Here is a 13977-nt window from a genome sequence, read left to right as displayed (position 1 = left end):
CTCCTCCCCCGCTGGACACAGACCGGATGGCTGGAGACGTGAGAACTACAGCTCCCAGAATCCCCGTGTCATCCGGCGCCTTCTGCCGCTATTACTCCCCGCTACCTCGGACTCTCCCTGTGCCTATTCTCTACTAAACCTCCCACCCCTGCTCCGTGGCTCCCCCCCCCTCCCCGCGGACTTCCACCTCCTGCAGACTGGCAGCACATCCTGTAGGGGCAGGTGAGTCATGATGCATACACACTGTTACATTAGTAACAGCGTGTATGCTTATAGTTAAGTCCTGCTGCACATGTGAGGAGAGCTGGGGGACAGGACACGTACATACTGCGCAGGCACTGATCACAAGAGCTGGCAATCTACCTCCCTGTGCCAGCTCTTGTGGTCAGTGCCTGCACAGTATGTACGTGTCCTGTGTATATGTGTGCAGGAAGTGGCTCTGTACATTACAGGGGATCATGCCCTGGTGCTCCCGAGGGTATGGAAGAGGGGTGATAGTGTCTCCAGGCAGGGTGGGTAAATTGGAGGGGGTGCACCCCGTGTTTTACTCCCCCCCCTCCTCCCACGTGTGTATGTAGGGGACAGCGCTCAGTGATTGCTGAGTATGTGCAGTGCTGACCCCTGGGGGTTCTTTCTGTTTACTGCAGTCCCATGCCCTTGGCACTTATTCTGGGCTGAGGATTAAAGATTATATGGAATATATTTATCGCAGGGAAATAATCCCACCATAGGGTATCTGGATTATTCATATAAAGCATTTTCTTCAGAGCAATAAATATGATGCTGTCAATCCTCTGAGACACATATACCTGCTGTGAGCTACAGAGCTAGCACTCCATTCTCCAGCTGCCACTGTATTTAGTGTCCTTAGTCAGTGCTCAATACAAAGGTGTCCTGGTCCATAGTGACCATCTAATACTAATCAAAACCCCAGACAATCTTTGAAATCGCTCCACAGGCCATAGGTTATCCCCATACTGTGTTTATTTCCATAATAAATACACATCACTATAGGCAGGGATACTGGATTTTCCTTACTGTAAACTACCTTAGTGGTAGTGTGCAGCTGTCAGGATGGATACTGAAAATTACTTTGCAGTTCCACAGCATAAACACCTTACCCCCAGCACTGCCTGTCCCTAACCTCCCCTTTGCCCCAACGCTATCCTAGCTATCTACCCTTGCCCCCCCTCTCTACCCTTAGTACTGCCTGCCCCTAACTTCTTCTTTGCCTCCAGTACTGCCACAGCTGCTATCCACCCTTTACCCCTTCCTACCTCCAGCACTACCTGACCCTAGCCCCCTCCTTGCCCCATCACTGTCACAACTGCTGGTTGTACTTATCCCTCCCTACCCCCAGCACTGCCTGCCCCAAGTCCCCTCTTGCCCCAGCTCTATCCCAACTGCTGCTTGTCCTTAACCCACTGTACCCCCAACTGCTATCTGCCCCAGCACTGTCCCAACTGCTTCCTGCCCTCAACCCCATAATATGTGATGGGACCCAAAAACAGTGGAGTAGGACCCCAATTTTTCAAAGTGAGGGGTCCCTGGGACCCACAATTTTTTTCGCTCAGCGCGATCACTGGGACTGGGAGAGATGTCATGACATCTCTCCCAGTCCATACTCACAGTGCCCTGCGCTGAGGATGGCTGCGGCGTTAGGCCCATCCATCACGATTAAAGCGCCTCCAGTCCACACGGCGCTGTCGCCGCCTCCAGTCCTCTGCTGTGCAAGAGCCAGCAGGTAAGTATGCTGTTGCTGGTGGGGAGATGAGAGGAGCTTTTCAGTGAGGGGGCTGTTTGGAGAGGGGGCCTGTTCAGTGAGGGAGGTCTGTGCAGTGAAGGAGCGCTGTGCAGTGAGGGGCTGTGTGTAGTGAGGTAGCGCTGTGTAGTGAGGGGCTGTGGTGTGAGGGACCCTTGATAAGGAGGGCTGTGAAGAGGGCTTTGCAGGGAGGGCTGTGTATAGTGAGGGGCTGTGTTTAGTGAGGGCCTTTGTGTAGTGAGGCAGCGCTGTGTAGTGAGGGGATGTGGTATGAGGGGCTGTAGTGTGAGGGACCCTTGATAAGGAGGGCTGTGATGAGGGCTTTGCAGTGTGAGGCTGTGATGAGGAGGGCTGTGAGGTGAGAGGCTTTTTCCGTGCTTTTATGGGTAAGTAAAATTATTGTAAAGAGAGGGTGTTTGGGAGGTGCAGTAAAACAATCAGTAATATCAATACATGGAGGGGGGGGGGCACCAAATTACTGCCTTGCCCGGGTGACTAAAATACTAATTTCGGCCCTGGTAGGGGCCCCAGTGCATTGCTTTGCCCAGCGCCCAGACTGCTGTTAAGACAACCCTGGCCCAGGTCCGCCCGCATAATGTAGGATAAACTTACCATGTAATAGGGGGTAAGCACCCCCACAAAGCTTTCTTGTGCCACATGAAGCCACTGAGATGCAACTGAGGAAACGGCCAGTGATTTTAAGGCTAAGAAACGCGTTAGGACTCTCACTACCAGACCACTAATACTGCCGGACAAATCTTTTCCATATCCCACACACTGCGGTTATCCCTGCTACCACAAGGCAGTGCCTGATTGCAGGACTGGTGTCAGGAGACCGCTGGCTATTGCTGGATTGTCCACACAAAGCGATACCCCTGCCACCACCAGCCTATGCCTGATTACAGGACTTGTGCCCAAGAGACCGCTACATATTGCTGATTATCCACACGGTCCGTGAACCACCTGTTTGTGACTTCAAGACTACACCTGACACCTGTGGGAAACCATCTGTTTAGTATCTTCACGGCTAGTTCATTCTGAGAAAGACATTCTCATTATAGCCGACAACACAATATTCTGAATACCCTACTTTATCCTGAGCGAACTGCAATCCACAAAAGCTGCCAGAGATCCACATCTTTCTAATTATAACCTTTTTAACTCTCATCTTCTCCCAGCCGGGACGTACTGTGACTCTAGAGCAGGCGCTCACACCAGGACGGTAATCATTACCCAGACACTATATACCATCAATTCAATTTTATTTTTATGATTATTCTTGTCATTGTTGATATATTTATTCATTATGTATTATTTATTATTAATTAGTACCCATTAGTGTCATTATACTATTTTTGTATACCTATCGCCAGACGAACCTTTATTATTAAATTATGTGTTTATTTTAACGATTTTAGACATCATTTATCATCTTATATATATCAGGTTCACCAGTACATCTTTAGTAGCGCTCCCTGTTTTCTTTCTTGCAAACCCAAACAAAAGCCAGGTTTTGGGAGGGATAGTGGGCTCCAAACTGTAAACGAGGCTGTCCTAAATCCCAGACCTGAGCTATATACTACCAGATAAAGACACGCCCCTAAACAGGACCTATTGGCGCAAACCACTCAAATGACCCAGAACCATTAAACTAAACTGTCCGGTAACAAGGTCGTCATATTCAGCCAATCAGCAAATAACCCAGGACTCTTATTCATTCTCTAGCCTAAGCGGCTTTCACCTACTATTAGTTACGGTCAGAGGCGTAACTAGACCTAGGGGGGCCCATAGCAAAATTTTCACGGGCCCCCCCTAGATCTCCAGCCACCCCCCACCATATGCACCCTCCTTACTCCCCTCTCCCCGACTTGCCTGCTCCATGGTTGCGCTGTGTAAGGCAGACACACTTCCTCTCCCGGTTGGCTCCATCTCTCCTTCTCACTGATTGATGCTGAGAGCAGACAGCCACGCCTCCTCCCAGTGTCAGTCAATGAGGAGAGCTGGAGGCGGGGCCGACCAGGAGGACGAGACCACAGAGGGGGAGGACCCAACCATGGAGGGTGCAAGGGGGAGTGCGGAGAGGGGGGCAAAGACCATGGCCTGGAACCATAGGTGCCTCACTACCTGTAACTACGGTAGTTACGCCACTGGTTACGGTTATATAAGGGACACAGGTAGATTAAACAAAGTGGAACAGATGACAGCTTGGAACCACCGTTTGGGTTCCATCAGTTTCTAGACCCCAGAAAACCCGCTCAGCACCAAATGCAAACCTCCTCCCTATAAAAGGGAGACTCAAAGCACAAACACATGCCAGTGTATGAGGTCACAGTCCTAGCTCCAGCATCTTTGCTTCTTCAGACTGTTTGCTTATTCTAAGTGACCAATTTCTGACTTTAGCAGCTCCTGCATCCCCTTGCTGTTTTACACTATTAGGGGTAAATTTACTAAAGTGAGAGTTTTTAGAAGTGAGTTTTAAAAGTGATGTTGCCCATAGCAACCAATCAGATTCTACTTAACATTTAACTAGCACCTTCTAGAAGACAATAGCTAGAATCTGATTGGTTGCTATGGGCAACATCACTTTTAAAACTCACATTTGTAAATTTACCCCCTACTGTTTCACTGCTGCATGTCTACAGTAGTCCAGCCTTTTACCAGTGCCTACCAGCTCCATACAGGGACCCCAGAGCAGAGGGCCGCGATGTGCATGTCGGGAACCGCAAAGCCCAAACTTCGTTGTGAGGGTCCCTGGTGAATATCCCCGGCATGTTAGACTCCACGCCTCTATCCTGGGTATTAGTAAATACACTAGTACAGACCAGCATCCACACTAAACTACCCAAGTGCGCGATACAACCTCCCACCCACTATCCTCACATCAAAGGAGGAACCAGGACGCATAGGACCAGCACGGGAACACCTGGGTAAGGCATCAAATTTTACCTATACTCTGTGTTATAGGCGGATATACAATTGGGAGCAAGGTTTTCTCAGCAAAAAATCATGTGGACTTCGTGCCCAGTTGTGGAATACTGCAGGTATGCGCGCTCACGATACCAACGACATTCAACTAAAATACCCTGCTGGGCAAGAAAGGAAAAAAAAAAACTACTTACCGTTCCGTTGGTCTCCATGACTCCTGGTCATCTCCCCTCCATTTTTGCACTGAGGAGGGGTCTGCTGGGAGATGTAGTTTGCCTTGCCATGAGCAGCCTAGTCAGTGTTCAAACTGACTCATGAGATGTCAGATTACAATGGATGCAGGTCTGGGGATTTCCAAGATGTCACAGTACGGTAACGCCACCTTAACATACTGCTATCCCATGACCTTTGGCACTTCAGTGTATAGTACACAGCCTGACTCTGACAGAATAGAACACACGTATACCAGTACCCCCTCCACTATAATAAAGTATATAGCACACAGGCTGACTCTGACAGTATATAATATAACACATGTATAGCAGTATCCCCTCCACTATAATAAAGTATATAGCACACAGGCTGACTCTGACAGTATATAATATAACATATGTATAGCAGTATCCCCTCCACTATAATAAAGTATATAGCACACAGGCTGACTCTGACAGAAGTCCGGAGGTTCAAATCCCGGCAGCGGCAGGCCGACATGGCTGAAGATCCTGATCGTCCACAGGTAAGTATTATCTAACCTAACCTAACCCCCCTAACCCTAACCCTTCTTAGGGGTGCCTAACCCTAACCTTCCCCCCAGTGCCTAACCCTAATCCACCCTCTAAGTGCCTAAACAAAACCCCCCCTTCCCCGCCGCCTAAACCTAAGTCCCCCCGGGGGGTGTCCAACCCTAAGTCCCCCTCGGGGTGCCTAACCCTCCCTCCCCCTAGCCTAACCTTAACCTTCCGGGGGATGCCTAACCCTGTCCTCCAGCGGAGCCCTAAACCTAACCCTCCGCCCCCCCCCCCCCGCGGCTGTCCACAGCGGCGCCCAGCATCCCTTCGATCGGGATGCCGGGTGCCGGTCTCCCGGCGTCTGGAAAATGACAGGCATCTAGAATTAGACGCCTGTCATTTAACCCTCGCTGGGATAAAGCAGTCGGGAAGCCGGCTGTCGGGCTTCCATGTGCCGGCTTCCCGATTGCCTACCCTATAGCAGTAACCCCCTCCACTATAATACAGTGAATAACACACAGCCTGCCACTGACTGTATATAATCACACCTGTACGTACACCAGTAACCTGAATCAATATTATATCCCGGCGGATGTCAGCCTGGCAGATATAATACCGATACTGACGGTCGGCATTTCGATCGTTGGCTTCCTGACTGCATACCCAGTAACCACCTCCACTATAATACAGCATAAAACACACAGCCTGCCTCTGACTGTATATAATATAATAACACATGTACACCAGTAACCCCTCCACTATAATACAGTATATAACACACAGCCTGCTTCTGACTGTATATAATATAATAACACATGTACACCAGTAACCACCTCCACTATAATACAGTATATAACACACAGCCTGCTTCTGACTGTATATAATATAATAACACATGTACACCAGTAACCCCTCCACTATAATACAGTATATAACACACAGCCTGCTTCTGACTGTATATAATATAATAACACATGTACACCAGTAACCACCTCCACTATAATACAGTATATAACACACAGCCTGCTTCTGACTGTATATAATATAATAACACATGTACACCAGTAACCCCTCCACTATAATACAGTATATAACACACAGCCTGCTTCTGACTGTATATAATATAATAACACATGTACACCAGTAACCACCTCCACTATAATACAGTATATAACACACAGCCTGCTTCTGACTGTATATAATATAATAACACATGTACACCAGTAACCACCTCCACTATAATACAGTATATAACACACAGCCTGCTTCTGACTGTATATAATATAATAACACATGTACACCAGTAACCCCTCCACTATAATACAGTATATAACACACAGCCTGCTTCTGACTGTATATAATATAATAACACATGTACACCAGTAACCCCTCCACTATAATACAGTATATAACACACAGCCTGCTTCTGACTGTATATAATATAATAACACATGTACACCAGTAACCCCTCCACTATAATACAGTATATAACACACAGCCTGCTTCTGACTGTATATAATATAATAACACATGTACACCAGTAACCACCTCCACTATAATACAGTATATAACACACAGCCTGCTTCTGACTGTATATAATATAATAACACATGTACACCAGTAACCCCTCCACTATAATACAGTATATAACACACAGCCTGCTTCTGACTGTATATAATATAATAACACATGTACACCAGTAACCACCTCCACTATAATACAGTATATAACACACAGCCTGCTTCTGACTGTATATAATATAATAACACATGTACACCAGTAACCCCTCCACTATAATACAGTATATAACACACAGCCTGCTTCTGACTGTATATAATATAATAACACATGTACACCAGTAACCACCTCCACTATAATACAGTATATAACACACAGCCTGCTTCTGACTGTATATAATATAATAACACATGTACACCAGTAACCCCTCCACTATAATACAGTATATAACACACAGCCTGCTTCTGACTGTATATAATATAATAACACATGTACACCAGTAACCACCTCCACTATAATACAGTATATAACACACAGCCTGCTTCTGACTGTATATAATATAATAACACATGTACACCAGTAACCCCTCCACTATAATACAGTATATAACACACAGCCTGCTTCTGACTGTATATAATATAATAACACATGTACACCAGTAACCACCTCCACTATAATACAGTATATAACACACAGCCTGCTTCTGACTGTATATAATATAATAACACATGTACACCAGTAACCACCTCCACTATAATACAGTATATAACACACAGCCTGCTTCTGACTGTATATAATATAATAACACATGTACACCAGTAACCACCTCCACTATAATACAGTATATAACACACAGCCTGCTTCTGACTGTATATAATATAATAACACATGTACACCAGTAACCACCTCCACTATAATACAGTATATAACACACAGCCTGCTTCTGACTGTATATAATATAATAACACATGTACACCAGTAACCCCTCCACTATAATACAGTATATAACACACAGCCTGCTTCTGACTGTATATAATATAATAACACATGTACACCAGTAACCACCTCCACTATAATACAGTATATAACACACAGCCTGCTTCTGACTGTATATAATATAATAACACATGTACACCAGTAACCACCTCCACTATAATACAGTATATAACACACAGCCTGCTTCTGACTGTATATAATATAATAACACATGTACACCAGTAACCACCTCCACTATAATACAGTATATAACACACAGCCTGCTTCTGACTGTATATAATAACGCATGTATACAAGTAACCCCCTCCTGTATACTGCACACATGTTACGTAACACACGCATGAAGTCCTATCTCCCTTTCCTGTACTACTAACCCTGTGTGACTGTGAATTTGTGAAATGATTAATTTCATAGGACCAAGGGATGTCACGTGGTGCAGCCCGCACTGATACAATGTATCAGCTTTGTACTTACTGCTTATAAATACAAATAAACACTAATGTTATCATTCTGATCACAGAGGAGACTAGGAAATAGCTTTCCATCTCCCCACAGGTCACATTTACCCTGGGCTGAACTATCTCTTCTATTTTATAGTGTTCCAGTAATAATATCCAGCACTACTATAATGTGACTCTGTGAAATGATAGAGACATAATAGTGAATACGTTATGGGGTAACCTCTACTATGTCCTGTAATGGTTACTGGGAGTCAGTACAGTGTCATCACTATAATGTAATGTTACCTAGACAGAGCCTGAGCTGGGGAGGAGAAGGTTAATGTTGCCATGTCTGCGGGAGGAAGGGGCGGGGGCAAGTGCAAGAGAGGCAGGAGGCAAAGCGGCAGGGGCATCTGCCATACAGAGAGGACAGGGGTACACTGACAGCCCTGGCACAGGAGGGGGGCACTGACAGCCCTGGCACAGGAGGAGACACTGCTGGTAGCAGACATGATGACATGGCAGATATGAGAGCCCCACACCCTGGGAGAAGGAGGAGTGCAGCCTTATCTCAGCCCCACACACAGGAGATATCTCTGCTGCACATGGAGGAGACCCCCAGGAGCTGACCTCCCCGGGAGACTCTGCAGTAGGTGACCCAGGTGTAGGAGCAGCCATGCTGGGCCCCTCTCTCTCCCTCTCACACATGCTTGGAGCCAGCAGGGGCAGATTGTGGCTGCTCTGTAGGCAGCCTGTTTACCCTGTGAGCTGCTGCTATAGGACCTCTCTGCCCCGCAGATACCCCCTGCTGACCCCCACCAGGCCAGCTGCACACCATGGCAGGACGTTGTGCCCACCCCTCGCTGCTGCCAGCTACAGGTGTTACAGTAGTGCCCCCTCCAGCAAGCCTGGGGAGCCCGCAGAGAAGGGCCAGGACCAGAGGGAGGGGGCCAGGGGCAACAAGCAGAGCCTGGCCTCCCAGGACGTGAGGAGGCTGCTGACCCTGGCACATCCGGAGAGGTGGAGGCTGGCAGGTACCTGTCACCATGTACTGTCATTATTGTCTGTCATGTCTGTATGGTGCCTCCTTCCTGGCTAGAGACTCTGTGACCCGGAATTGACTGTTACTGGATATAATTAGCTTTAGCTATAATGCTCATGTTAGTGGTACATGGGGGTCAGTGTAGTGTAGTGTATAGCTGGTGCTCATCCTGCTGTTCTGATATATTGTTTTCTCATGGTCTGTATGCTATGTGTAATTGTCAGTGTATGTCCCAGGGCTGTATGTACTGTATGTATGGCTGCTCAGTACAACTTCTCATGGTCTGTATGCTATGTGTAATTGTCAGTGTATGTCCCAGGGCTGTATGTACTGTATGTATGGCTGCTCAGTACAACTTCTCATGGTCTGTATGCTATGTGTAATTGTCAGTGTATGTCCCAGGGCTGTATGTACTGTATGTATGGCTGCTCAGTACAACTTCTCATGGTCTGTATGCTATGTGTAATTGTCAGTGTATGTCCCAGGGCTGTATGTACTGTATGTATGGCTGCTCAGTACAACTTCTCATGGTCTGTATGCTATGTGTAATTGTCAGTGTATGTCCCAGGGCTGTATGTATTGTATGTATGACTGCTCAGTACAACTTCTCATGGTCTGTATGCTATGTGTAATTGTCATTGTATGTCCCAGGGCTGTATGTATCACTGCACAGTACAACTTCTCATGGTCTGTATGCTATGTGTAATTGTCAGTGTATGTCCCAGGGCTGTATGTACTGTATGTATGGCTGCTCAGTACAACTTCTCATGGTCTGTATGCTATGTGTAATTGTCAGTGTATGTCCCAGGGCTGTATGTACTGTATGTATGACTGCTCAGTACAACTTCTCATGGTCTGTATGCTATGTGTAATTGTCATTGTATGTCCCAGGGCTGTATGTATCACTGCACAGTACAACTTCTCATGGTCTGTATGCTATGTGTAATTGTCAGTGTATGTCCCAGGGCTGTATGTACTGTATGTATGGCTGCTCAGTACAACTTCTCATGGTCTGTATCCTGTGTGTAATTGTCAGTGTATGTCCCAGGGCTGTATGTACTGTATGTATGACTGCTCAGTACAACTTCTCATGGTCTGTATGCTGTGTGTAATTGTCAGTGTATGTCCCAGGGCTGTATGTATGACTGCACAGTACAACTTCTCATGGTCTGTCTGCTATGTGTAATTGACAGTGTATGTCCCAGGGCTGTATGTACTGTATGTATGGCTGCTCAGTACAACTTCTCATGGTCTGTGTCCTGTGTGTAATTGTCAGTGTATGTCCCAGGGCTGTATATATGACTGCACAGTACAACTTCTCATGATCTGTCTGCTATGTGTAATAGTCAGTGTATGTATGACTGCGCAGTACAACTTCTAATGGTCTGTATGCTATGTGTAATAGTCAGTGTATGTATGACTGCTCAATACGACTTCTCATGGTCTGTGTTCTGTGTGTAATAGTCAGTGTATTTCCCAGGGCTGTATATATCACTGCACAGTACAACTTCTCATGGTCTGTATTCTGTGTGTATTATAGTCAGTGTGTTTCCCAGGGCTGTATATATCACTGCACAGTACAACTTATCATGGTCTGTATTCTGTGTGTAATAGTCAGTGTATATATGACTGCTCAGTACAACTTATCATGGTCTGTATGCTGTGTGTAATAGTCAGTGTATATATCACTGCACAGTACAACTTATCATGGTATGTATGCTGTGTGTAATAGTCAGTGTATGTTGCAGGGCTGTATGTATAACTGCACAGTTCCACTTCTCCAGTTTTTTTTTTTTTTGTTGATCTATCCCTGTTCTGTATGTATGAATCCACAGTATCACTTCTGTTACTGGCATATACTGGATGTATTGTGTGATTAGATTTATGCACAGTACTACTTCTCTCGTCCATAATTTCAGAGGAGATGACTTTATTTTTGATGAATTTTTTACTTTCTGTAGAATTTCTGATAATTTGAAATGAAAAAAAAAAAAAAATAATAATTCTGACCCGCCATGTCATAAATAACTTCCTATTCCATATCATACAGTTATGCTGTAGATGGTAAGCCTATAGGGTTCTCTTGGCTGGTAACTTAGCTACCCATGATTAGAATGTTGCAGTATAAAGATCATAAAAGGGACTTTTTAAAGAGTTAATCAGACTCCCAAAGCCTGATAAAGGGGATTAGTGTGAGTGGTGCTCTGGGTGAAAAACGGTAACTCGTACACTCACTGTACTATTATATGTGTATGGCCGGCAGCGCTATAACCCCTACACTGGGTGCCAGCTCTACTAAATTATAACGGAAAAGGGACAGTTGTGATGTATGGTTCTAGGCCCCGCTGTGGGCACCGCTTGTTACTGTGGTTCTAGGCCTCGCTGTGGGCACCGCTTGTTACTGTGGTTCTAGGCCTCGCTGTGGGCACCGCTTGTTACTGTGGTTCTAGGCCCTGCTGTGGGCACCGCTTGTTACTGTGGTTCTAGGCCTCGCTGTGGGCACCGCTTGTTACTGTGGTTCTAGGCCCCGCTGTGGGCACCGCTTGTTACTGTGGTTCTAGGCCTCGCTGTGGGCACCGCTTGTTACTGTGGTTCTAGGCCCCGCTGTGGGCACCGCTTGTTACTGTGGTTCTAGGCCCCGCTGTGGGCACCGCTTGTTACTGTGGTTCTAGGCCTCGCTGTGGGCACCGCTTGTTACTGTGGTTCTAGGCCTCGCTGTGGGCACCGCTTGTTACTGTGGTTCTAGGCCCCGCTGTGGGCACCGCTTGTTACTGTGGTTCTAGGCCTCGCTGTGGGCACCGCTTGTTACTGTGGTTCTAGGCCTCGCTGTGGGCACCGCTTGTTACTGTGGTTCTAGGCCCTGCTGTGGGCACCGCTTGTTACTGTGGTTCTAGGCCTCGCTGTGGGCACCGCTTGTTACTGTGGTTCTAGGCCCCGCTGTGGGCACCGCTTGTTACTGTGGTTCTAGGCCTCGCTGTGGGCACCGCTTGTTACTGTGGTTCTAGGCCCCGCTGTGGGCACCGCTTGTTACTGTGGTTCTAGGCCCCGCTGTGGGCACCGCTTGTTACTGTGGTTCTAGGCCCCGCTGTGGGCACCGCTTGTTACTGTGGTTCTAGGCCTCGCTGTGGGCACCGCTTGTTACTGTGGTTCTAGGCCCCGCTGTGGGCACCGCTTGTTACTGTGGTTCTAGGCCCCGCTGTGGGCACCGCTTGTTACTGTGGTTCTAGGCCCCGCTGTGGGCACCGCTTGTTACTGTGGTTCTGTAGCAGAAGAAGCAGGTTCTGGCCAAATTCCCTGACATGGTCCCTAACAGAGTAAAACCATCATGTTACACACTATTGTCGCAGTCCCAGACGCCATGTTTTCCCTGTCCCTTCGCTTATATGTAGACTGCCTGGTTCAGCGTTGCACGCAGTGCCGATTTTGGACGCAATGGTGCGATATTTCTCTTCTCCGTGTGCATCTATCACATTGCGCGTGCGTCCAGATTGCGTGCACACAGAGTCGCAGCTGTGATTGAGGTGCACAGGAGACGTTCTTAGAAATGTGTTAAGAATGTATTGGGCGTTCCTGGGCGGTGACATGGAGGTGGCTTAGCGCACGCACACGGCGATGGTCCATCTTATTGGTGTGTTATGAGAGTGTCACTGGTAGTGGCTGCGTACAGAGACGCTCAGTCCCACGCACAGGACGCCGTACACAGCTGGAGACACTGCGCTTGCCATAGAGCTGGTGTCAGTATAATGGGAGCGACTGATGGTGCCGTCTAAAGATGCACCAATCGGTATTTCAGTATCTACGGATGCTCACAGCGTGGGTCTCAGTCCTGGAACAGTCAGACGCACGGTTGTACACCAGGGAAGGACATGTAGTTGCATTTGCATAAAGTCGCAGACCGGCGACCGCCATACACGAAAACATGGATGCTGCTGCCTCCGACTCAGAACCAGCCCTTATGTGTGTTGTTTAATGGCTGCAGGTATGTGACATACTGTACTTATTTATTACCGGATATTTATACAGCGCACACACATTCCGGAGATTAGCCATTCACACCAGGCCCTGCACCAGTGGAGCTTACACTCTATATTACATGTACTCACATACACAATAGGGTACATTTATTTTATTTATTTCTTCTTTAGCAGAAGCCAACTAACCTACTATTAGTGTGATAGTACATAAGCATAGTGAGCATGTACAAACTCCACACACAGTACCATTAGTTTCCCTGATATGTCTGTGCTGGAGTCCCACACGTTATTCTGTCTCTGAGCTTTCCCGGAGGGACCCAGGAAGATTCAACCAGGGACCAGTTAAAAAAAAAAATGAATGACAAATACTCAGCTGCTCTTACAGTCATTAGACCCGTCCCCCAGAGAGTTTCGGTATCAGCGTACTGACATAGGTGGTGGCTGTCACATCTGTACGGCCGTGCGCCAGTGCAAGGGCCCAGACTTGTGCTCTGCTTCTGTGCCAGAGGTGAGCTGTGGTGGATTAGTTGTTGATATTGTATTGGGTTAATATAAGTTCCCCTATACTCCACATTATCACTCCTGTCAGATG

General features: G+C 47.1%; 1 protein-coding gene across 1 annotated transcript in view; it reads left to right on the top strand.

Moving 5' to 3' along the window:
- The first annotated feature begins 8745 nt into the window (after window positions 1-8745).
- The window catches only part of ABCB10 (ATP binding cassette subfamily B member 10), a 65299-nt gene continuing 60067 nt past the window's right edge, over window positions 8746-13977 (top strand). The window contains exon 1 of the mRNA XM_088452916.1: window positions 8746-9403. Within this exon, the coding sequence (XP_088309042.1) occupies window positions 9046-9403 (358 nt within the window). The 5' untranslated portion in view covers window positions 8746-9045. The remainder of the gene's footprint in view (window positions 9404-13977) is intronic.

Source organism: Taudactylus pleione, unplaced genomic scaffold (assembly GCF_031769625.1).
Source record: "Taudactylus pleione unplaced genomic scaffold, aTauple2 ptg000559l, whole genome shotgun sequence".
Taxonomy (NCBI): domain Eukaryota; kingdom Metazoa; phylum Chordata; class Amphibia; order Anura; family Myobatrachidae; genus Taudactylus; species Taudactylus pleione.
Note: the sequence above shows the minus strand (reverse complement) of the source record. Positions and strands in the feature narration are given on the sequence as shown.